The 27,251-nt window shown below is 37.9% G+C and overlaps 1 protein-coding gene across 1 annotated transcript; it reads left to right on the top strand.

Annotated features, from left to right (window-relative positions):
• On the top strand, positions 1–25,581 carry supt16h (SPT16 homolog, facilitates chromatin remodeling subunit). Its single transcript, XM_079602298.1, is given in 25 exon segments — positions 1–364; positions 1,222–1,314; positions 1,398–1,568; positions 2,338–2,490; positions 7,184–7,330; positions 7,767–7,918; positions 10,534–10,706; positions 11,567–11,657; positions 11,785–11,858; positions 13,291–13,403; positions 13,505–13,570; positions 13,750–13,848; positions 14,064–14,179; positions 15,295–15,448; positions 15,878–16,005; positions 17,332–17,594; positions 17,871–17,989; positions 18,670–18,908; positions 19,391–19,466; positions 20,067–20,236; positions 20,901–21,030; positions 22,154–22,286; positions 22,485–22,559; positions 25,324–25,376; positions 25,378–25,581. Coding segments are annotated over 25 exon segments (3,108 nt in total). The 5' UTR covers positions 1–298; the 3' UTR covers positions 25,432–25,581.
• The last annotated feature ends 1,670 nt before the right edge of the window (positions 25,582–27,251 follow it).

The following is a 27,251-nucleotide window of genomic DNA, read 5'->3' as shown; positions in this document are numbered from 1 at the left end:
GGAGGAGCTAAAGATGAGGCACACATGCGTGTTTTAACATGATATATTCACATCATCATCATCACCACCACCACAGACCGAACGAGCACTGGAAATATTACATTTTAAAGAAGAATAACCGTCTTTTTAATAGACACCTTTGAAATTATTGAAAAAATAATTTTTCATATTTTCGTTAATTTCGCGTTAGTTGTTGTTCTGTCGTCCGGTAGAGAGTAGAAATAGTGGAAATCACACGAGAGAGAGTGTGTATAAGTGTGTTCTCTCCGTGTGAGTGTGTGTGTGTTGATGTGATATTATGGCGGTGAATCTGGATAAAGACGCGTTTTATCGCCGCATCAAGCGACTCTACGGCAACTGGAAGGTACAGAGAAACAAACACCTGTCATAAACATCACTAACTCATCATAGCGAGAATATTCGATCAGAATTATTCATGTATGATGTGTTTAAACGCATATGAGATGCTGAAATCCTCACACACATACACACACACACACGTTCTCAGGCCTCATTTCCATATAACTGTTATACAAACGCACTCAATCGTCTCCTTTTGTGTCGGCCAGTCTGCAGTGTGGTTTATTACGTTATTTTATTGACGAGATCGCTGGAGTTTGCGGTTATTTCACAGCGTTTGTGTGTGATTAGCACAGCGGCTAATGTGTTAGCATGTTAGCATACAATGTTTTCACTCCATTTCCGCTCGGCTTTCAGTCACGCGTGTGAAGTACATCTAAAACACATCAGACTTCTTGTTTCAATTCATGTTTATCACATAAAAGTTTAATTTGGAGGCCAAACATCTGCCTGATAGCATGTAGCTGTGGGCTAGCTTATGTGTAGACATGCTGCTGGTGGGAAAGATATCATTATTATTAGTTATTTACATCAAACAACAAAAGGCTAAATCATGTAAGCAATCTAAATATGATTTATTTACTTCTAGCACTTCTAGTTACATTGTTTGGGAAAGGTGTATCCTAATACTTCTGAGTATAGAAGTTTTGGTTATTTTATAATTATTTATTGTTTAGAAATTTTGGTAACACTTTATTTTACAGTGTCATTGTTACACATCTTGTACCAAAAGTTGTAAAGATTACTGTATACAGTTCTTAAACCTTGCTTTAGACAAGTTTTGAATGGCTAGGACGGATCATAAGTTTCTCATAACTCTTTATGATATGATTCTGCATCATAACTGTCTCTCCATCACAGAAAGGGGAAGATGAGTTCGGGAAGGTGGACGCCATCGTTGTGTCCGTCGGAGTCGATGAGGAGATTGTCTACGCCAAATCTACAGCGCTTCAGGTGCAGTAAAATACCGTAATAAAGTCATGATCCCAGCTCAATAATCATAATCAATAACCATCATGTTGATGTTTCTCTGGCAGACGTGGCTGTTTGGCTACGAGCTCACCGACACCATAATGGTGTTTTGTGAAACTAAGATCACTTTTCTGGCCAGTAAGAAGAAAGTGGAGTTCCTGAAGCAAGTCGCCGTAACCAAGGGCAACGAGAACGCAAACGGGATTCCTCCAATCACGCTGCTCGTCCGGGAAAAGGTATCGCACGCGATTGGACGAAAAACTGACGTCGCGACATTTCGTTTTTTCAGCGATATACATTTTTTAAATAGCTGTATTTGGGAAGAATTAATCATTCAGGAGTTATGTATTTTTTTAACTTGGATAATAATATAGTATATACTATACATTAAGATTTTCATATGTAGTAAAAAAAAATAATAAAAAAAACACTAAAGTTACTTTTTACTCTTGATTTTTTTTAAATGGCCAAATCCTTTTGTTTCAAAGTAAATCTTTTTTTTCTAGTGTTGAAAAATATTTTCACTTGAGTTTTCATGTTCCACATAACATATAAAATATTGTAATTATATTGTGATTAATATTAGAAAGTAAAATAAGAAAAATTGTAATAGCACTATTGCAACATCATTTTTTTTATTTAACTGTACAATTATAATAATTGCCCGCAAATAAAAATATGCGCTGCTGATTTCAGAGTGAAACTCAGAAAAATATATATTATATTTTATTAAATTATATTAAATTAAATTACAGTTTTGACAATCACATAAGCCATGTTGTGTGTGTGTGTGTGTGTGTGTGTGTGTGTGTGTATATATGTATATATATATATATATATATAATGTATATATGTATGCGTGTGTGTGTGTGTGTGTGTTATATATTAATATTTCGACTTGTCATGCAGCCACATCTGCAAATATTATCGTTTACAAACTAGTGTTTATCTGATGGACACACATCGGTCTGGTACCTAATGTGTTTAAATCTGATTGTGTGACAGAGCGAGAGCAACAAGGTGAACTTTGAGAAGATGATCGAAGCCATCCGTGGAAGTAAAGAGGGCAAGACGGTCGGCGTGTTCATCAAGGACAAGTTCCCGGGAGAATATATGAAGAACTGGAGCGACATGATCACGGCCGAGGGCTTGGAGAAGGTCAGATCCGGTCACGCCTCTGTTTACATCACACATAAAAAAAGCAATATTTTAATCCTTGTTATTATAATATTATTAATAGGGATGGGGCCGATACCAGCGTAATTCACGTATCGGATTTTTCCGATCCAACCTCCGGAGATATCCGATATCCATGAGGCATGTCTGCGCTTTAACGTTGTCTGCTGAAATAACTCCAAAAGTGATTCCCGCCGGCGAGTCTGCTAGCTGGCTGCAAACTGTGGAATGGATTTCCTGAACGGAGGCGCGGCTCAATGAGACACAGAGTTATGAGACACGTCCCCGCTCAGGAAAGCCATTCCGCAGTTTGAGCATCCCGCCAGCTAGAGCAGGATAGCATTGAGCAGCATTGTGGCTAGCCAACATGTCCCGCTGTGTGGAAATACTTCACACTGGAAACACCGCCATGTTTGCAAAGCTGTAATGCATAGAGGCGGAAGCTCCCTCGCATCGTACAACACAACGAACGCCATCAAACATTTAAAAAAGCACCACGTAAAAGAGCACGATGATTTTTTTAGCCAGGGGGCAGAAAGACAACGGGAGCCGTCAGGAATCACTTCTGGAGTCATTCATGATAGCGGCTCACTCACTGATGCCCGCGAATTAGTTAAAACCTCCGGAATCTAGAGCGAGCGCGCCCGCGAGACAGAGACTGTGCGCCAAACCGCGTAGCGCGTGCACGGCAGAGAGGGAGAGAGAGCAAGAGTTAGCGCGCCTCATGAAACGCATGTAATATCATTTTTATTGATAGTGTGTGTGTGTGTGTGTGTAAAATAGTAGTAAAGTAAAAATATGTTTACAGTTATTGCACTTTTCTTATACTTATTTTCAAATATTTTACATTTTAAAAACATTATTTGTTGATTCTACAAGAGCCAGTGTTCTTGATTTGTGCTGTTCAGATGTACACTGTTTTATTGATAGTGTGTGTGTTAGATGTTTACACTTTTCTTATATTTTCAAGACTTATGAAGTTATGAAATGTAGTTATGAAATGTAATAAATATTGACATGACAATCAATTTGAAATCCTTTGCTGCATATTTGTTTCCAGAATGGGATTTTCCTGTTATAAATTTCCTGACCTTATAAATACTTCAAGTTGCCTTTTGGGACATACATGCGTACATATCATACTTGCCTGTTGAGAGGAGTTTATTTCAGCATCATATAAAATCAACAAGAATGATAATAATAAAATTAAAGCAAACACAGCTCTGGTATCGGAATCGTATCGGCCGATATCCAAATTCAGGTATCGGGATCGGATCGGAAGTGAAAAAATGTGGATCGGTGCATCCCTAATTATTAACATACTGTTATTTTTATATTTCAAGTTTTAGCCTAGTAATTTTGTTCTTTTTACAAAAATACAGTAATACAATTATTAAAATATAAAGAATCATCATTTATCGGCTTAAAAATATAAAGATTATCGGTTATCGGCTTTCAAATATAAAGAATTATCGGTTATCGGCTTTCAAATATAAAGAATTATCGGTTATCGGCTTAAAAATATAAAGATTATCGGTTATCGGCTTTCAAATATAAAGAATTATCGGTTATCGGCTTTCAAATATAAAGAATTATCGGTTATCGGCTTTCAAATATAAAGATTATCGGTTATCGGCTTTCAAATATAAAGATTATCGGTTATCGGCTTTCAAATATAAAGATTATCGGTTATTGGCTTTCAAATATAAAGATTATCGGTTATCGGCTTTCAAATGTAAAGATTATCGGTTATCGGCTTTCAAACATAAAGATTATCAGTTATCGGCTTTCAAATATAAAGATTATCGGTTATCGGCTTTCAAATATAAAGAATTATCGGTTATCGGCTTTTAAATATAAAGATTATCGGTTATCGGCTTTCAAATATAAAGAATTATCGGTTATCAGCTTTCAAATATAAAGATTATCGGTTATCGGCTTTCAAATATAAAGATTATCGGTTATCGGCTTTCAAATATAAAGATTATCGGTTATCGGCTTTCAAATATAAAGATTATCGGCTATCAGCTTTCAAATATAAAGAATTATCGGTTATCGGCTTTCAAATATAAAGATTATCGGTTATCAGCTTTCAAATATAAAGATTATCGGTTATCTACTTTCAAATATAAAGATTATCGGTTATCGGCTTTCAAATATAAAGATTATCGGCTATCAGCTTTCAAATATAAAGAATTATCGGTTATCGGCTTTCAAATATAAAGATTATCGGCTATCAGCTTTCAAATATAAAGAATTATCGTTATCAGCTTTCAAATATAAAGATTATCGGTTATCTACTTTCAAATATAAAGATTATCGGTTATCAGCTTTCAAATATAAAGATTATCGGTTATCTACTTTCAAATATAAAGATTATCGGTTATCAGCTTTCAAATATAAAGAATTATCGGCTTTCAAATATAAAGAATTATCGGCTTTCAAATATAAAGAATTATCGGTTATCGGCTTTCAAATATAAAGATTATCGGTCATCGGCTTTCAAATATAAAGATTATCGGTTATCAGCTTTCAAATATAAAGATTATCGGTTATCGGCTTAAAAATATAAAGATTATCGGTTATCGGCTTTCAAATATAAAGAATTATCGGTTATCGGCTTTCAAATATAAAGAATTATCGGTTATCGGCTTTCAAATATAAAGATTATCGGTTATCGGCTTTCAAATATAAAGATTATCGGTTATCGGCTTTCAAATATAAAGATTATCGGTTATTGGCTTTCAAATATAAAGATTATCGGTTATCGGCTTTCAAATGTAAAGATTATCGGTTATCGGCTTTCAAACATAAAGATTATCGGTTATCGGCTTTCAAATATAAAGAATTATCGGTTATCGGCTTTCAAATATAAAGAATTATCGGTTATCGGCTTTCAAATATAAAGATTATCGGTTATCGGCTTTCAAATATAAAGATTATCGGTTATCGGCTTTCAAATATAAAGATTATCGGTTATCGGCTTTCAAATGTAAAGATTATCGGTTATCGGCTTTCAAACATAAAGATTATCAGTTATCGGCTTTCAAATATAAAGATTATCGGTTATCGGCTTTCAAATATAAAGATTATCGGTTATCGGCTTTCAAATATAAAGATTATCGGTTATCAGCTTTCAAATATAAAGAATTATCGGTTATCGGCTTTTAAATATAAAGATTATCGGTTATCGGCTTTCAAATATAAAGAATTATCGGTTATCAGCTTTCAAATATAAAGATTATCGGTTATCGGCTTTCAAATATAAAGATTATCGGTTATCGGCTTTCAAATATAAAGATTATCGGTTATCGGCTTTCAAATATAAAGATTATCGGCTATCAGCTTTCAAATATAAAGAATTATCGGTTATCGGCTTTCAAATATAAAGATTATCGGCTATCAGCTTTCAAATATAAAGAATTATCGTTATCAGCTTTCAAATATAAAGATTATCGGTTATCTACTTTCAAATATAAAGATTATCGGTTATCAGCTTTCAAATATAAAGATTATCGGTTATCTACTTTCAAATATAAAGATTATCGGTTATCAGCTTTCAAATATAAAGAATTATCGGCTTTCAAATATAAAGATTATCGGTTATCGGCTTTCAAACATAAAGATTATCAGTTATCGGCTTTCAAATATAAAGATTATCGGTTATCGGCTTTCAAATATAAAGATTATCGGTTATCGGCTTTCAAATATAAAGATTATCGGTTATCAGCTTTCAAATATAAAGAATTATCGGTTATCGGCTTTTAAATATAAAGATTATCGGTTATCGGCTTTCAAATATAAAGAATTATCGGTTATCAGCTTTCAAATATAAAGATTATCGGTTATCGGCTTTCAAATATAAAGATTATCGGTTATCGGCTTTCAAATATAAAGATTATCGGTTATCGGCTTTCAAATATAAAGATTATCGGCTATCAGCTTTCAAATATAAAGAATTATCGGTTATCGGCTTTCAAATATAAAGATTATCGGCTATCAGCTTTCAAATATAAAGAATTATCGTTATCAGCTTTCAAATATAAAGATTATCGGTTATCTACTTTCAAATATAAAGATTATCGGTTATCAGCTTTCAAATATAAAGATTATCGGTTATCTACTTTCAAATATAAAGATTATCGGTTATCAGCTTTCAAATATAAAGAATTATCGGCTTTCAAATATAAAGAATTATCGGCTTTCAAATATAAAGAATTATCGGTTATCGGCTTTCAAATATAAAGATTATCGGTTATCAGCTTTCAAATATAAAGATTATCGGTTATCTACTTTCAAATATAAAGATTATCGGTTATCAGCTTTCAAATATAAAGAATTATCGGCTTTCAAATATAAAGAATTATCGGCTTTCAAATATAAAGAATTATCGGTTATCGGCTTTCAAATATAAAGATTATCGGTCATCGGCTTTCAAATATAAAGATTATCGGTTATCAGCTTTCAAATATAAAGATTATCGGTTATCGGCTTTCAAATATAAAGAATTATCGGTTATCGGCTGTCAAATATAAAGAATTATCGGTTATCGGCTTTCAAATATAAAGAATTATCGGCTTTCAAATATAAAGAATTATCGGTTATAGGCCAAAGTGTTCGTATCTGTTCATCCCTGAAATGAGATGTGACGACTGCTCTTGCGTTGGCGTGTCAGGTGGACATCAGCACAGTGGTGGCGTATACGATGGCGGTGAAGGAGGACGGAGAGCTGGTGCTCATGAGGAAAGCGGCCGCCATCACCAGCGACGTCTTCACCAAGTTCTTCAAGGAGAGAGTGATGGAGATCGTGGACGCCGACGAGGTTTGTTCACGCAACAACACACACTTTATCCTGCATGTAACACACACTTTATCCTGCATGTAACACACACTTTATCCTGCATGTAACACACATGTCTTGAGTATTGTAAGCTCGCAGTTCCTCTGCTTTGCTTAAATACAGTTGCATGTGACCGATGAACATTATTCATTTAATATTTTATTTAACTTTGTTCTGTATAGATATACATTATTAATTGTATATGTGCAGGTCTTAAATTCGATTTTTTATATTCTGCAGATACACTATGTACATTCAAACCAAAAATGATTCAGTCACCTGATGTTATTTTTTATATTTTCTTACTAGTGTGTGCAGGACACTATAGTTCATTTCATTGATCCACTTCAAATGTCGATACTGTATATCAATGGTTATATTACTGACGCGTATGCTAACCTGTTTGCATGTTCATCAGAAAGTGAAGCACAGCCGTTTGGCCGAGTCGGTGGAGAAGGCCATCGAGGAGAGGAAGTTCCTGGGCGGCGTCGACCCGTCCACCGTGGAGATGTGTTACCCTCCCATAATCCAAAGCGGCGGAAACTACAGCCTCAAATTCAGCGTCGTCAGGTGAGGCGTTCTTCTGAAGCTACGCTAGCTCAGACGCTACATCACAGGCGTAGCCACGGGTGTGCCAGGGGCCATACTGTTAAAATATGTGACCCTTGCCCACTAAACCAGTCACATGGGTCAATTTTCTGAAACTGAGATGTATACATCACATGAACGCTGAATAAATAATCTCTCCATTGACGTGTGGTGTGTTAGGATAGGACAATATTTGGTCGAGACACAACTATTGAAAATCTGGAATCGGAGGAGCAAAAAAATGTAAACATTGAGAAAATCTCCTTTAAAGTTGTGCATTTATGTTCACGATTGTGCTGCATTCACTCACACAAATACATGTTTTATATATTTACGGTAGGATATTTACTAAATATCTTCATGGAACATGATCTTAATATCCTCATGACAAAATCACACAGACGAATACCTGTGTATTATGGCGGAGTAAATGTGTGTTTTTTACTGGGCTGAGATTATTTAAACATGTCAGCTGACTGAACACTGATGAGAATATTGCTTCAGAATAAATTAGGGCTGCACAATTGATTTAAACGGGTTTGGCTTATCGTGATGATTATATGTGAAAGGCGGAGGTTATGAGTTATGTGCAGCTCGTCAGTGATGCTCGGCTCGCTCTGAAAGATCTGAGTCTGAGTCGCTCATTATGTGTGTTTGAGAAAGCAACACGCGTCAGACAGGAGAAGCATTTATTTATTTATTTATCATTTATGAACCTCTCATCCAACAAAAGACAACATTTGATAACACACTTTTACTCAACTCACTTCATAACTGTGTGTGTGTGAGACAGTTGAGCTCATCCGTGTGTGTGTGTGTGTGTGTGTGTGAGACAGTTGAGCTCGTGTGTGTGTGTGAGACAGTTGAGCTCATCCGTGTGTGTGTGTGTGTGTGTGTGTGTGTGTGTGTGTGTGTGTGTGTGTGTGAGACAGTTGAGCTCGTGTGTGTGTGTGTGAGACAGTTGAGCTCATCTGTGTGTGTGTGTGTGTGTGTGAGAGAGAGAGAGAGAGAGTTGAGCTCTTCTGTGAGATGATGTGCTTCTTACACAGAATAAGGCAGTCGTGCGTTTATTAGTCGTGTTTAATCAAAGCGTTTCAATCTTCTGATTATTCAGATACAGAGAGTGTGATACCGATAGGGGTTTCTGGAAGTGTGTGTGTGTGACCCTCTAGTGTTCAGAGGGATATTTGGTGTGTGTGTGTGAGACGACCTCTAGTGTTCACTGGGTGTATTTGATGTGTGTGTGTGTGTGTGAGACTGGTTTTCAGAGGGGTGTGTGTGTGTGTGTGAGAGAGACTGGTTTTCAGAGGGGTGTGTGTGTGAGTGGTTTTCAGAGGGGTATTTGGTGTGTGTGAGTGACGACCTCTAGTGTTCACTGGGTGTATTTGATGTGCGTGTGTGAGAGACTGGTTTTCAGAGGGGTGTGTGTGTGTGTGTGTGTGTGTGTGTGTGTGACTGGTTTTCAGAGGGGTGTGTGTGTGTGTGTGTGTGTGTGAGAGACTGGTTTTCAGAGGGATATTTGGTGTGTGTGTGTGAGACGACCTCTAGTGTTCACTGGGTGTATTTGATGTGTGTGTGAGACTGGTTTTCAGAGGGGTGTGTGTGTGTGTGAGAGAGACTGGTTTTCAGAGGGGTGTGTGTGTGTGTGTGAGAGAGACTGGTTTTCAGAGGGGTGTGTGTGTGTGTGTGAGAGACTGGTTTTCAGAGGGGTGTGTGTGTGTGTGTGTGTGTGAGAGACTGGTTTTCAGAGGGATATTTGGTGTGTGTGTGTGAGACGACCTCTAGTGTTTACTGGGTGTATTTGATGTGTGTGTGTGTGAGTGGTTTTCAGAGGGGTGTGTGTGTGTGTGTGAGAGACTGGTTTTCAGAGGGGTGAGTGTGTGAGTGGTTTTCAGAGGGGTGTGTGTGTGTGTGAGAGACTGGTTTTCAGAGGGGTGAGTGTGTGAGTGGTTTTCAGAGGGGTGTGTGTGTGTGTGTGAGTGGTTTTCAGAGGGGTGTGTGTGTGTGTGTGAGTGGTTTTCAGAGGTGTGTGTGTGAGTGGTTTTCAGAGGGGTGTGTGTGTGAGTGGTTTTCAGAGGGGTGTGTGTGTGAGTGGTTTTCAGAGGGGTGTGTGTGTGAGTGGTTTTCAGAGGGGTGTGTGTGTGAGTGGTTTTCAGAGGGGTGTGTGTGTGTGTGTGTGAGTGGTTTTCAGAGGGGTGTGTGTGTGAGTGGTTTTCAGAAGGGTATAATTTTGTGTGTGAGTGTGACGACCTCTAGTGTTCACTGGGAGTATTTGATGTGTGTGTGAGACTGGTTTTCAGGGGGATATTGTGCGTTTGTAATTGTTAATCGTGCAGCCCTAGAATAAATTATATTTAAAACACACAAAACAATATTTTTATTTATTCAGGACAAGCACTTTTTTTACTGTGACGAGTGAACGAGTGATTTACAAGCGCATGAAAAGGCTTGATCAGTTGTTCACCTCAGCCCAGGCTAGTACACACAGAGTCAGGGTTCTTGCTCAGTAAGCCCACAGTAGATGTGGCTCAGCCGGTTCTTCTGCTCTCCTCTGGCTACGCTAGTGCGCTAACCGTCTGTGACTCTCTCTCCCTCAGCGATAAGAACCACATGCACTTCGGGGCGATCACGTGTGCCATGGGGATCCGCTACAAGTCGTACTGCTCCAATCTGGTGCGGACGCTCATGGTCGACCCGCCGCAGGAAATGCAGGACAACTACAACTTCCTGTTGCAGGTGGAGGAGGAGCTTCTGAAAGAGCTGAAGCACGGTGAGCCATGCTGTGCCTTTATATAAATGATATTTATATTTAATATATATATATATATCTATCTGATGTACATAGTTTAAACATGAGGAATAATTCTGGGTATATCAAGCAGGCAATCTTTGGTCTCATTAATCTATTATTCCAGAGCAAATGAGTTTGGCTAAGGTTTCGTTTCATAACTTTGTTTATTAACTGATGTCCTGTACTATAACTAGCGCTGCTTTTGTACTTTTGACTGTTTGCTTGTTTATTTCCTAATGTTTAAACTTCTTATACTTTTATAATGGCTAATATTGTTCATTTAAATGCTATTTTTTTTATTTCTACAAATAACATGCCTCTTGTGTAACATTAAAAATGTCTTTACTGTCAATTTAATGAATAAAAGTATTGATTTATTTTATTTAAATTCGTACTGACCCCAAACTTTTGAACGGTAGTGTTTAATGTTACAAAAGCTTATATTTCAGATCTTTTGAACTTTGTTCATCAAAGAGTCCTGAGATAATGTAAATAACTGTTTTCAACACTGATAATAATCATAAATGATTCTTGAGCATCAAATCATCACATTAGAATGATTTCTGAAGGATCATGTGACACTGAAATTCAGCTTTGATCACAGGAATAAATTACATTTTAAAATATAGAAAAGTTATTTTAAATTGTCATAATATTGAACAATATTACAGTGATAAACACAGCCTTGGTGAGCAGAAGAGATTTCTATTAAAAACATAAACAGTCTTACAGATCCACAACTTTTGACTGGTAGTGTAAATATTCCAGAAAATACGGTATACGTTTGTGTGTGTGAGGAGGAGGGTTATAATCTGTGTGTGTGTGTGTGTGTGCATCAGGTGTGAAGCTCTGCGACGCCTACAACACCGTCCTGGAGTTCGTGAAGAAGGAGAAACCAGACCTGGTCAGCAAGCTCACGAAAAACCTCGGGTTTGTGTCTGAAACCCTCGGGATGTGTTGTGTGTGTGTGTGTGGTGGCACTGTAAATGTTCAATACGAAGCGTGTGAAATGAGCCTCGATCACGGCATCGGTGTGTGACGCGTGTGTGTGCTGCAGGTTCGCCATGGGGATTGAGTTCAGGGAAGGATCGCTCGTGCTGAACGCAAAAAACCAGTTCAAACTGAAGAGAGGTGAGTGTGTGTGTGTGTGTGTGTATACTTTTCAGGCTTCCAGTTATCTGTCTCGTACAGTGTTTTGTTGGGTTGCTCCGATTGGTCGGCCGGTAACGGCTTTGCTAAGTTTGATCATAAACTGTTCTCGTGCTGAAAGACGCGCTAAACAAACCGCGCGGAGTGCCATATTGCGCTAAAATGATCAAATGACACACACACACACACGTATGTACAAAATCACCGTGTTGTTGAGTATGCGTGTATAAAGTTGTGTATCAGTGCATTCGGTCTTAAAGTGACAGCAGCCAATATTCCTTCTGCATTACTAACACTCACTGCTCTTCAATTACTGACTTTACAACATTCATTGTAAGGATTAATCGATATTTAATTTATTCAGGGAAGAATTTTACATTTAATTTCTTTAGTATTTCTTCCCTCGATACAAATGTTAGACCTACCTGAAAAACTTAAACTTCTGTATGTTTATTTATTTGTGCTACTGCTTGTAAATAGTTTATTTGTTATTTTATTACTGACTTGTTTAGTTGTCTTGTTTGTGAATTCCGTTGACGGTTATAAATCAGGCTTGTGCTGTGTGTGTAAGCTTTTGTAGAAACACAAATGAAACATTTAGGCGAGATAATGTATATATATTTTTTTAATTCCCCCAAAATTCCCCCTCAAATAAAAATCCTCCTCACTTGATCTTCATAAATGAAGTTTAGGCCGTGAATGAATGTCTGTAAAATCATCTCTATAGATAACTCTACATAACTCGAATAGATTCTGCTTCCTGTGATCCTGATCGGAGCACCCTTATTATTTCCATAGTTTGTGTAATTAAATTGTATTAATGTAGCGTTGTTTAAAGAGGCTGCTGCTTGACAAGTGTGTTACTGTATTTAATGTTGAAAATGTACAGTTGTGTTTGTGTATCAAAAACTCTAATAGCAATTCTTCAAATTAAAAATGTTTTTTGATTATTATCTACAGTTTGTCTGTAAAATTTAATTATTATTATCTTCTTATATTGAGAGAGAAATTTGTGTGTGTATATATATATATATATATTAGTCATATCGTGCAGCACTAAAACAAGCACAGCAAACCTGGAGCAATAACTGAATAAATGAGGATATATTAATAAATCCATCCAATCTATCCATTCATTCATCCAATCCATCCATAATATTCAATCATTTATTCAGATTTGCATACAACTTTAGATTTGCATACTAATGATTGTCTTAATTTGTTGATTTTAAGACATTAAACCATCCAGCTTTGTTAGCAGAAGCCTTAAACTTCTGTTTATAAGTGTTTCTCATTGCAAGTTTGACACACACACACACACACACACACACGTTATGAACGAGACACTGAGCCGTGAGCTGTTCGCCGCTCGGCTCTGAAACGCGCGCTGACTGATGCCTGTGTGTTTGTGAAGGGATGGTCTTCAGTGTCAGTCTGGGACTGGCGGATCTCATCAACAAAGAAGGAAAGAAAGACGAGCAGAAGAAGTACGCCCTGTTCGTCGGAGACTCCATACAGATCAATGAGGTGGGTTATGCGCTTCACCTGTTCACTGTTACCCAGGACACCAGCGGCCCACCGTGACCAATCGCTGCTAAACGCTCCTGTGATCATGTGTTCGTCCGCAGGAGGATCAAGCCACCGTCCTCACCCCGGTGAAGAAGAAGATTAAAAACGTTGGGATCTTCCTCAAGGTAACGTCAGCTCGGTTCCGCTTGAGCGGCAAAATCCCACTCCGGATTAAAGCGAAATCTTACTCGCCTGACCACGATTTATTAGATCTGCTTCCATCATGAGTTTTTATTCACATTTTGGGTCCCACTTTATATTAAGATGGGACAGAACTTAAACTGTTTTCTGTGTCCATTTCCAGAACGACGACGAAGATGACGACGAGGAAGAGGATAATAATGCGGATGAGCTGCTGGGGAAAGGAGCTCGTGGCGCCGCCCTGCTGACCGACAGAACCAGGGTATTTACTTCTGTTTATTAATCATAACCATCGTTTATTCAGTGACCCCTTCAACATTTCTCACATTATCACAGTTTATTCACTATAGTTTAAAATATGAGCAGAACTCAGTTGATATTTGACAGGTTTTGTCCATATATATATATTTTGACTGTATATTCACCTGTGTGTTGTGTTGTGTGTGCGCTCATGCTCGCTGTGGTCTGATTGGTCAGAATGAGATGACTGCTGAGGAAAAGAGGCGGGCCCATCAGAAGGAACTGGCCAATCAGGTGAACGAGGAGGCCAAGCGGCGGCTGACGGAGCAGAAGGGAGGACAGCAGGTCCAGAAGTGAGATATACACACTCTCTCACACACACACACACACACACACACACACACACGCTTCTATAGGTCACGCTAGTCTGACCTAAACACACGAGTTTCAAAATGACTAATGATTTGATGTAAATCCTGTGGTGGGAAAGATCCTCGTTGAGTAAACACGTTGTCTAATCTGAATTACCGCGTGGTCATTTATTGAATATGTCAGTAACTTTTCTGTTTTTGGTCAAGCCAATTTTTGATTTCATGAGACAATGATTTTTATCAGAGCATAGACTCATTTTGTGAGAAGGAAGCAGATTAAAAAAACCCTTAATTTTCTCACAATTACATGTAACATTCATCCTTCCCTCGCACTGCGTAACACAAAATGACCCCAAGCCCTAAAATTATACTTGGATTTTTTTTTTTTGTCCACAAAGCTTTTTATTTTGACAATTATTTTCTATTTTTTATGCTATTTTTTTAAAAGTTTTTTTTATTTACCTTTTAAATTACCAGATTTGATCAATAAATAATAAGTAATTTAAGCACATTCCTTCAAATTAAATTCAAAATAACTAATATAAATAAATAAATAATAATTTCATGCATAACCTTTTTAATTCAGCTCTATATCTTACATTGGGAGTCTTTGCCGACCTCTTGTGGGAAATAATAATATAACATGATATTTCATAACTCTAGATGGCCTTATATCTCTATATGGAGCAAATGAGCTGTTCCGCTGGGTCCTAAAGTCAGTTTTGCTTCAGTGTGCATTCAGATACACATGAAGACATTTATAAAATAATGTTTTGGTTAAGTTTCAGCATTTCTAGTTTGAATTTTGAGCATTTCTAGGGTTTTCTGTGTGTACTGAAGCATTCCTCACACTCCCTCCATTCCTAAAGGAGGCAAATTAACCCGAGAGGAAAGGATTTGTTACTTTTTCATAATTTCAACCACAAAACATAAAAAAAGGTACTTAAAAAATGACCCGAGGGAAGGATGAGGGTTTAAATACAGAATTGTGATTTTTTTTTTTTTTTTTTTTTGTCAAATTATTATTATTTTTCAACACATTTGAATACAACCAGCACCGATGTAAACGCTCTTCTCTCCTAATGTTCCCCCTTCAGAGCCAGAAAGTCCAATGTGTCGTATAAGAACGTTTCCCAGATGCCCCGGGAGAAGGACATCAGAGACATGAAGATCTTTATCGATAAGAAGTACGAGACGGTCATCATGCCCGTGTTCGGCATCGCTACGCCTTTCCACATCGCCACCATCAAGGTAACCCCTCGCTGACCTATATCTGACCTTCTGGAGACCGTTTACCAAATATTCATAAGAATATAATGTTATATCGGTAAGACTTTACAGTAAGGTGCATTAGTTAACATGAACTAAAAATGTACAATACTTCAGCATTTATTAATCTTAGTTAATATTAATTTCAACATTTACTAATACGTTATTAAAATCAAAGGTTGTATTTGCTAACATTAATGCACTGTGAACTAACATGACAAACACTGAACAGCTGGATTTGATGTTAACTAATATTAACAAAGATGTATAAATACTGTAACACATGTATTACTCGTTGTTAGTTCATGTTAGTAAATACATTAACTAGTGAACCTTATTGTAAAGTGTTACCGATATATGAAATAACAATATTAACGAAATGTCAATATTAACGTGTGTGTGTGTGTGCAGAACATCAGTATGTCAGTGGAAGGAGACTACACCTATCTGAGGATAAACTTCTTCGTGCCGGGCAGTTCGCTGGGGCGTCACGAGGGCAACATCTTCCCAAACCCAGAGGCCACATTTGTCAAAGAGATGTAAGAGATTTCATGATGTTGAAGTCCATCGTTGGGCCTGATTCATGAAACACAATGTGTATAAATTGCTCGGAAAATCTTTTTAAGTCCCCCTGTAGTCAATTTCATCCCTTAAAACTCGTCTGTAATCACCAAAATGACATATTGAAACATTATTTCCGTAAAATATCTTGAATGTAACTCGACACCCTTGCCTCATTTAGTATGTGTGGTTCTATGAATATGCAAATGAGCCCCGCCTCCACTCACTCACTCAGAGATCCACTGGTTGACGATCACACGTTGATCTGATCACAATAAGGGTTTTCTGTTAGAACGGTGTCGTGTTAGCGGCTCCTAAGTTAATAACTAATGATCTTTGCAACGGAAGTGAATCAATCAAACTAACTTTATCTGGACAATAACTTTATTCTAGATCTGCTGTAAAGCCTAAACTATCGCTATTACTGTAATCTCCTGTTATCACTGTAAAGCTGCTTTGAAACAATCTGTATTGTTAAAGCGCTGTATAAATGAAGATGTCTTGACATTAGTGATGAACGCCTGCTGTTAACAAGCAGAACTTCTATACTCTCTTGTTAAAGCGCTGTATAAATGAAGATGTCTTGACATTAGTGATGAATGCCTGCTGTTAACAAGCAGATCTTCTATACTCACTTGTTAAAGCGCTGTATAAATGAAGATGTCTTGACATTAGTGATGAACGCCTGCTGTTAACAAGCAGAACTTCTATATTCACTTGTTAAAGCGCTGTATAAATGAAGATGTCTTGACATTAGTGATGAACGCCTGCTGTTAACAAGCAGAACTTCTATACTCACTTGTTAAAGCGCTGTATAAATGAAGATGTCTTGACATTAGTGATGAACACCTGCTGTTAACAAGCAGAACTTCTATACTCACTTGTTGAAGCGCTGTATAAATGAAGATGTCTTGACATTAGTGATGAACGCCTGCTGTTAACAAGCAGAACTTCTATACTCACTTGTTAAAGCACTGTATAAATGAAGGTGACTTGACATTAGTGATGAACGCCTGCTGTTAACAAGCAGAACTTCTATACTCACTTGTTAAAGCGCTGTATAAATGAAGATGACTTGACATTAGTGATGAACGCCTGCTGTTAACAAGCAGAACTTCTATACTCACTTGTTAAAGCGCTGTATAAATGAAGATGACTTGACATTAGTGATGAACGCCTGCTGTTAACAAGCAGAACTTCAATACTCACTTGTATAAATGAAGGTGACTTGACCTGACTTTAAGCATGACCTCACGAACAACATTGTAGTTTCTCTCTAACGCGCGGCTCTTTTCCTCTCTCAGCACGTACCGCGCGTCTAACCTGAAGTCCCCGGGCGATCACTCGGTTCCCTCCACAAACCTGCAGAACGCCTTCCGCATCATCAAGGAGGTGCAGAAGCGCTACAAGACCCGCGAGGCGGAGGAGAAGGAGAAGGAGGGCATCGTCAAGCAGGACTCGCTCGTCATCAACCTCAACCGCAGCAACCCCAAACTCAAAGACCTCTACATCCGGCCCAACATCGCCCAGAAGCGGATGCAGGGCTCGCTGGAGGCGCACACCAACGGTGAGGGGGTTATTTTACAGTACAGCAGTTACAATATTACAGTATATTTTTATTTTATTTAATGTCACATTTTGTTGTGTATTTTATACTAAAATTGTCAAAAACAGTGGGGCAAAAAAGTGTAAAACGAAGAAATTTAGTATTTGACAAAAGTATTTTATTTTAAAGTACAACTGTAAAAATTTATTAAATATTGTCTCCTAACAAACTATTCAATAAATCTCTATCAAATAAAGTTAATCTATCTGAAAAGACTGACTGTCTTGGTGTCTCCAGGTTTCCGGTTCACGTCAGTACGCGGAGATAAAGTCGACATCCTGTACAACAACATCAAACACGCCGTATTCCAGCCCTGCGACGGCGAGATGATCATTGTGCTGCACTTCCATCTGAAGGTGCGTTATTCACTGCCGTTGATGTACTACTGCAGTTTCTATTCAGGTTTAATTATCTTTTTATATTTTCAGTATTTTTTATTATTTTCTGTATTTTCTTATATATTATTTTTCTTTTTTTCTTTTTCTGTAATATTTTGAATAATTTTTTATATTTTCTGTATTTTAATATTTTCTGTATTTCTATAAATTTTTTATATTTTCTGTAATATTTTATTTTCTGTATTTTTCATTATTTTCTGTTTTTAATTCTGTATTTTTTATATTCTGTATTTTTATATTTTCTGGTTTAAATTTTTTTTATGTTCTGTATTTTTTTGTATTATGTTTCATATACTCTGTATTTTTATATTCTGTATTTTTAATTGTTTTCTGTATTTAATACTTTTTATATTTTTTTGTATTTTTTATTTTCTGTTATTTTTAATTATTTTATTATATTGTTTATTTTCTATAATATTTAATACTTTTTATATTTTCTGTAATATTTGTAATACTTTTTTTATATTTTCTGTATTATTTCTAATTATTTTCTGTATTTTTAATACTTTTTATATTTTCTGTATTTTTTTTATATTTTCTGTTGTTTTTAATTATTATATTGTTATATTTCTGTATTGTTTTTCCTCCTGTGTGTCAGTACATCGACTGAATGTAACGCAGTGTTGTGTGTGTCGCAGAACGCCATCATGTTTGGTAAGAAGCGCCACACAGACGTGCAGTTCTATACGGAGGTGGGCGAGATCACGACAGACCTGGGCAAACACCAGCACATGCACGACCGCGACGACCTCTACGCCGAACAGATGGAGCGAGAGATGAGGCACAAACTCAAATCTGCCTTCAAGAACTTCATCGAGAAGGTCGAGTCCCTCACCAAGGAAGAGCTGGAGTTTGAGGTTCCCTTCAGAGATCTCGGGTGAGTGAGCTAAAGAGTAAATCAAGCTCCATGTGGAACCGCATCCAACATGTGTGAACAATACACATGATTTATACACATGAAATCAAATAAGATTTCAATCAAAACAGTGGGTCTCATTCACTTTTCTCAAAACTAAGTTAGAGTTATCACAAAAGTTATGAATGAACTTTTTTTTTTTTTTTTTTTGCCTAACTCTATGTAGTTTATCAGGATAACGTAAAAGTTGCAGGACTTTAAATTAAAGCAAATTAAAGCCGTGTTTATTGTTAAGTGACAAAAGGCTGTAAAGTGAGGTTTATGCAAAAAGCTCTTCTATAGAGATGGTTTTGAACAAAGAACAAACCCCATAACAGTTTTCATGATATTTTCCTGTGCATATCAATGCGAATAATCTATGTAATTATTAGTGAATGATGCCAAGTGGGTTTGTCCCAGATTTCTCGTGTTTTGAGCGCTCTGAAAGCCGTTATTCTCCACAGGTTCCAGGGCGCCCCCTACAGGAGCACCTGTTTACTGCAGCCCACGTCCAGCTCGCTCTGCAACGTCACCGAGTGGGTGAGTCTCGCCACACCAGTGCTGCACCGGATCAGTTCATTTACGGTTCTCTGATACCACATCAAGAACTACTAGCCTAACTGATCAAGTTCAAGCATTCGTACTAAACAAGTGAACAGTCAGTCATAAAATAACAAACTACAAGCAGAGATGAATACTAAATAAGTTACAAACTCTAACAGTAGCATTCAGCTACAGAAATTAAAATGTAAAATAACACTGTTCACTGTAGATAGTTTAATCTTAGCTAAAGCTGTATTTTGTGATTTTATGAACATTGACACAGACGACTGCAGGAATATTAGTGTACTGTCACTTTAAGACAGATAATTTAAGTGCAGATAACGTCCCGATTTTTGTTAGTCAGTTAAAATAGTTTGAGTGTGTAAATTGGCAAGACAAAACACATCCAAATTATAAACTTTCACTCTATGATGGTTAAATTTAGCAGTTAATCCGTGAATCACATGCCGTGGGGTAAGCTGGTCCGTTCCGACAGTCTCACACACACCCGTTCTGTCACACACACACCCTACACACAGTCTCACACACATACACAGTCACACACACCCGTTCTCACGCCCGACTCTCTCTCCGCAGCCTCCGTTCGTGGTGACGCTCGACGAGGTAGAGCTGGTTCACTTCGAGCGAGTCCAGTTCCACCTCAAGAACTTCGACGTGGTCATCGTTTATAAAGACTACAACAAGAAAGTCACCATGATCAACGCCGTGCCCGTCAACTCTCTGGATCCCATCAAAGAGTGGCTCAAGTAAGTGTTCACTGTCGCCATGGATGTGCGTGTAAAACAAATACGTTTAATTGCAGAAGTTATTTACTATCTTCAAAGGTGCACTGTGTGATTTTTAGCAGCATCTAGTGGTGAGGTTGTGAATCGCAATCAACAGAAGTTACGGTGGCCGACAGGAAGTGATGTCGTCGCCTGAGGCAGCAGAGAGTAGCCAGTTAAACAATGAGGTTTCTGTACAAAGATATCAGGAAATTAGGTTTACTTTATTATTCAGTAAAACTGTGTTATTGTGAATATTATTGTGACTTGTTCATCATTGTCAGTGTTTTATTCGCTGACTTTAGCTCAATCGCTTCTTTACACGAAGAACAACATAGTGACGAAACGTGTGTCCGTTTAGGGCCACCGTAGAAACATGTCGATGTAAGGGGATCCGCGGTGTGTGTAGAGAGAAACGCCTCATTCTAAGCTAATAAAAACATAACGGTTCATTATGTAAGGTCTTTATACACCACTGAAAACACAGTTATGTGATATTACATTTCTGTCAGCAGATCCTCCTAAATATTACACACTGCACCTTTAAATTAAACATAGCCAATATAGAGGATGTTGACATCTGCCATCTAAAAAATATTGTTAAATCGCTAATGCTAACCGGATGAGTGAATGTGTGTGTGTGCAGCTCATGTGATATCAAGTACACCGAGGGCGTCCAGTCACTGAACTGGACCAAGATCATGAAAACGATAGTGGACGACCCCGAGGGCTTCTTCGAGCAGGGCGGCTGGTCCTTCCTCGACCCTGAGAGTGAGGTGAGGCGTCTCGCTGTGAGCAGCGGCGTTTTGGGGGTTAACACAAGTTAGTTGTTTGGGGGTTAACTCAAGTTAGTTGTTTGGGGGTTAACACAAGTTAGTAGTTTGGGGGTTAACACAAGTTAGTTGTTTGGGGGGTTAACACAAGTTAGTTTGGGGGTTAACACAAGTTAGTTGTTTGGGGGTTAACACAAGTTAGTAGTTTGGGGGTTAACACAAGTTAGTATTTTGGGGGTTAACACAAGTTAGTTGTTTGGGGGTTAACACAAGTTAGTTGTTTGGGGGTTAACACAAGTTAGTTGTTTGGGGGTTAACACAAGTTAGTAGTTTGGGGGTTAACACAAGTTAGTAGTTTGGGGGTTAACACAAGTTAGTAGTTTGGGGGTTAACACAAGTTAGTTGTTTGGGGGTTAACACAAGTTAGTTGTTTGGGGGTTAACACAAGTTAGTTGTTTGGGGGTTAACACAAGTTAGTTGTTTGGGGGTTAACACAAGTTAGTTGTTTGGGGGTTAACACAAGTTAGTTGTTTGGGGGTTAACACAAGTTAGTTGTTTGGGGGTTAACACAAGTTAGTTGTTTGGGGGTTAACACAAGTTAGTTGTTTGGGGGTTAACACAAGTTAGTTGTTTGGGGGTTAACACAAGTTAGTTGTTTGGGGGTTAACACAAGTTAGTAGTTTGGGGGTTAACGCAAATGAGTTGTTTGGGGGTTAACGCAAATTAGTAGTTTGGGGTTAACACAAATTAGTAGTTTGGGGGTTAACGCAAATTAGTTGGTTGGGGGTTAACGCAAATTAGTTGTTTGGGGGTCAACGCAAATTAGTTGTTTGGGGGTTAACGGAAATTAGTTGTTTGGGGGTCAACGCAAATTAGTTGTTTGGGGGTTAACGCAAATTAGTTGTTTGGGGGTTAACACAAATTAGACGCAGTTTGCTAACTAACTCAACCAACCCAAGCACATGAATTATTTAAATGAGGAATATTGTGACGTGTTGGTTCCCGGAAGAAAGACTACAGTGGAGGCGTTTCAGGGGTTCAGAAACACTGACACTGATATAGAGAAAGATGAGCGTGGAGAAACACGGTTCCCCGGTTATGAACGGTGTCGATGTTTGTGCCTCAGGGAAGCGGAGCGGAGGACGACTCTGAGTCTGAGATGGAGGACGAGACCTTCAACCCCTCGGCTGATGAGGAGGAGGAAGAGGAGGAGGACAGTGATGAAGATTACTCCTCTGAGACCGAGGACTCCTGTAACGGTAAGGCTCGCTTCACTTCTGCTGCATGCGTGGCCTTCGCGCCGGAGGTTCCCGGATGTCGGCGCGTTGTCCTTGAAAACCAAAAAAGTAGTGCTTAAGCCCTAGAATTTAATTTTACAGTGTCTGTACGAACCCTGTGTAATTGGTTGGTTGGCTCCTGATTGGTTGTCTGAGTGATCATGTGAATGTTGCTCTCAGATTACAGCGCGTCTCTGGGCAGCGAAGAGGAGAGTGGGAAAGACTGGGACGAACTGGAGGAGGAAGCCAGGAAAGGTGAGTTCAATCCACTGTTTTCCCTCCAGAATGATGTCACTTCCTGGAGGATTTGTTAGTTATTGTTATGGTAGAGTATGTTATAGCGATATATATTTTTACCCTATTCACATGTGCCGTCTTGCAAATACAAAGTAATAGATATCGCTATACTTATGTTATGGTTAAATATGCAAATGATGCATAACTTAATTAATATGCAATAATTTGCACACATTTCCAGAACAGAAATCTAAACTTTGGATAAAGCCAAGTTCAAAATTCCTCTTTTTATCACTTCATAAATCATCAAATACTAAATGTATCTTTAGATAAATGTATATTTAGCTTATTTGAAGTAAAAATTTAGTTTTTGTTAAAAGTAAATACATTTTGCTTTAATTTGTTTATTAATATTCTATTTCTTTCGATAAATTAATATTGAGCTTATTTGAAGTAATAGAACTATAATGTAGTAGTATTATTATGATTTCATTTTAAAATTATTATACTTTATTCAATAAAATAAACACTTAAATGGTGTGTCTTGGGTATTTTCTTTCCACTAATCTGAATAGACAAATCTATAGAAGCTTGTTTCCACCACAGAGTAAAACATCTTAAAAGATAATTGCGACTTTTTATCACGCAATTCTGACTTTATATCACGCAATTCTGACTTTATATCACGCAATTCTGACTTTATATCGCGCAATTCTGACTTTATATCGCCCAATTCTGACTTTATATCGCCCAATTCTGACTTTATATCGCCCAATTCTGACTTTATATCGCCCAATTCTGACTTTATATCGCCCAATTCTGACTTTATATCGCGCAATTCTGACTTTATATCGCGCAATTCTGACTTTATATCGCCCAATTCTGACTTTATATCGCCCAATTCTGACTTTATATCGCCCAATTCTGACTTTATATCGCGCAATTCTGACTTTATCGCGCAATCCTGACTTTATATCGTGCAATCCTGACTTTATATCGCCCAATTCTGACTTTATAGCACGCTATTCTGACTATCACACGCAACTCTATCACACGCAATCCTGACTTGATATCACGCAATCCTGACTTTATATCGCCCAATTCTGACTTTATATCGCGCAATTCTGACTTTATATCACGCAATTCTGACTTTATATCGCGCAATTCTGACTTTATATCGCCCAATTCTGACTTTATATCGCCCAATTCTGACTTTATATCGCCCAATTCTGACTTTATATCGCCCAATTCTGACTTTATATCGTGCAATCCTGACTTTATATCGCCCAATTCTGACTTTATAGCACGCTATTCTGACTATCACACGCAACTCTATCACACGCAATCCTGACTTTATATCACGCAATTCTGACTTTATATCGCCCAATTCTGACTTTATATCACGCAATTCTGACTTTATATCGCGCAATTCTGACTTTATATCGCCCAATTCTGACTTTATATCGCCCAATTCTGACTTTATATCGCCCAATTCTGACTTTATATCGCCCAATTCTGACTTTATATCGCCCAATTCTGACTTTATATCGCGCAATTCTGACTTTATATCGCCCAATTCTGACTTTATATCGCCCAATTCTGACTTTATATCGCCCAATTCTGACTTTATATCGCCCAATTCTGACTTTATATCGCCCAATTCTGACTTTATATCGCGCAATTCTGACTTTATATCGCCCAATTCTGACTTTATATTGTGCAATTCTGACTTTATATCGCCCAATTCTGACTTTATATCGCCCAATTCTGACTTTATATCGCCCAATTCTGACTTTATATTGTGCAATTCTGACTTTATATCGCCCAATTCTGACTTTATATTGTGCAATTCTGACTTTATATCGCCCAATTCTGACTTTATATCGCCCAATTCTGACTTTATATCGCCCAATTCTGACTTTATATCGCCCAATTCTGACTTTATATCGCCCAATTCTGACTTTATATCGCCCAATTCTGACTTTATATCGTGCAATCCTGACTTTATATCGCCCAATTCTGACTTTATAGCACGCTATTCTGACTATCACACGCAACTCTATCACACGCAATCCTGACTTTATATCACGCAATTCTGACTTTATATCGCCCAATTCTGACTTTATATCACGCAATTCTGACTTTATATCGCCCAATTCTGACTTTATATCGCCCAATTCTGACTTTATATCGCGCAATTCTGACTTTATATCGCCCAATTCTGACTTTATATCGCCCAATTCTGACTTTATATCGCCCAATTCTGACTTTATATCGCCCAATTCTGACTTTATATCGCCCAATTCTGACTTTATATCGCGCAATTCTGACTTTATATCGCCCAATTCTGACTTTATATCGCCCAATTCTGACTTTATATCGCCCAATTCTGACTTTATATCGCCCAATTCTGACTTTATATCGCCCAATTCTGACTTTATATCGCCCAATTCTGACTTTATATTGTGCAATTCTGACTTTATATCGCCCAATTCTGACTTTATATCGCCCAATTCTGACTTTATATCGCCCAATTCTGACTTTATATCGCCCAATTCTGACTTTATATCGGGCAATTCTGGGATAAAAGTCAGATTGTGAGATGAAAAAGTCGCAATTACCTTTCTTTTTTCCTCATTCTGTGGCGGAAACAAATTTCCATAGAAATCAGGCCAAATTAACCAGTGGATCAAAAACAACGTGTCCCCCCCCCCCCCCCCCCCCACCGTCTCACATCTCCATCACACTATACAACACATTGATTGGTGTGTTTTTCCATCAGCTGACCGAGAGAGTCAATATGAGGACACAGAGGAGACGACAAACCGGAAGAGGAAAGGCCGTTCGTCAGTTCCCCCCGCCCAGCAGCAAGAAGAAGAGGCGACATTAAACACACACACCCACACACACACACTGCCCACAGTCCTCTTTTACTGCCCCCCCCCCCCAACACACACACACAAACACACACACACACACACTGTCTGATGGAAATAGCGTCGGCCAGCGCTGGTGTGTGCTGTAGGATAGTGGGTTTCATATCAGCGGATGGACGTGGATTTTCCTGTGTTGCATCCCTCAGGTGTGTGTGTGTGTGTGTTGTGCGCGAGCGCTGTTCTGAAGCATAGATGTGACGTAGTGTTGGTGTTTAAGTAACACTCATCCTTCCGGCTCATCTCTCTCTCTCTCTCTCTCTCTCTCTCTCCTCTCTCTCCTCTCCTCTCTCTCTCTCCTCTCTCTCTCTCTCCTCTCCTCTCTCTCTCTCTCTCTCTCTCTCTCTCTCTCTCTCTCTCTCTCTCTCTCTCTCTCTCTCTCCTCTCTCTCTCTCTCTCTCTCGCCCTCTCGCCAGTCCTGCTCGTTTCTGAATGGTTCATGGCTTTTATGTTAGCACTAATGATTCACTTTGTGCTTTTTCTGTTTTTCTAATTTGAGGGACGCAAACACACACACACACACACATTGTAAACATACACTTATTTTTTCCCTTTAATACTCTTTTGCTCATTCTGGATTGGTAGTCTTGTATTGTTCAATCAAAAAAGTTTTTCTTTTTTTTTTTAATAAAAGTTAAGTGAAATTTAAAATAAAAACGAGTCAGTTTCTCATTTAAACCTTATTTCTGGGTCAAGGGTTTTCTTGCCACATCCAGTGGTTTGTTGACGTGGTTCTATACTCCTGTAGTCTTGACACTTGACCTCTGATGCTCTCCGTGTGTCGGTCAAAAATGGCAATTTCTATGAAAGGAACATACTATATTTTAGTTTTAACATTAATAATGTTTTTTTATGTAATATTTTGTGTTTTTAGGGGATTTATGGTACTAAATTATATTTACACTGTATTTATAATCCATTTATTCACTTTTTGAGCAAAGACCTGAACATTAAATTTCCAGCTTAAACTGGTAAATCTAACCGCTTTAGAGCGACAGACTGAAGTTTGATCTCTTTACAGAGACGACACTTGGCAGATTATTGCTTTAAAAGTTTAAAAAGTGAACTTGAAAAAAGAAGTTACAGAATTTTACGTTTAATGTTATGAAAAATGCACAAAAATACTACTTTACATTTTTATATGAAATCTACATTTTCAAAAACACATTTTACTCTAAACTGCCATAAATCAAACCGGTTCTGTTCAAAAAACTATTTTTAGTCAGATTTTGTTTGGCTGCAGTACCGAAAGTTTCCACTAGATAAATTAGTCTTTTTTTGACCACATCTCGCGCCGCTGTTTTGACTCCTTTATACATTTTATAAGCTCTTCACGAGTTCTCAGCTGGTCAAAATAGCATCATATATAGGCTACACACACACACGAGCACGTTAAGCCCAGAACACAGTGTTGTTTTGATGAAATATACATGAACATGATGCCTTTAGGTTTGTATCTAGCCTATAGGTTCAGTGTTAAAAAGCCCAACATCTGTTGGCCAGTGGCGTCTTTCTATGGCTGTATATATTTACATAATGGGCTTAACTGTATAAATTGAGCATGATTTCCTGCACATCTGTCCTGAAATACTGTACGTGACTGTAAGAGATGCATGAGGCTGGTCATCACACGCTCGCTTTACAGTCAAATCCAGATTCAAACACGCTTGCTTTGCATGACTCTGGTACAGTATTTCCACAGCAATGGCCATTTACTAGAACACAATAAGTGGCGTTTGCTCACATCCGTCAGTTATTATGAGTATGATCCGGCCAG

Source organism: Phoxinus phoxinus, assembly GCF_949152265.1.
Source record: "Phoxinus phoxinus genome assembly, chromosome: 2".
Classification (NCBI taxonomy): domain Eukaryota; kingdom Metazoa; phylum Chordata; class Actinopteri; order Cypriniformes; family Leuciscidae; genus Phoxinus; species Phoxinus phoxinus.
This window is presented reverse-complemented; position numbering and strand designations above follow the sequence as displayed.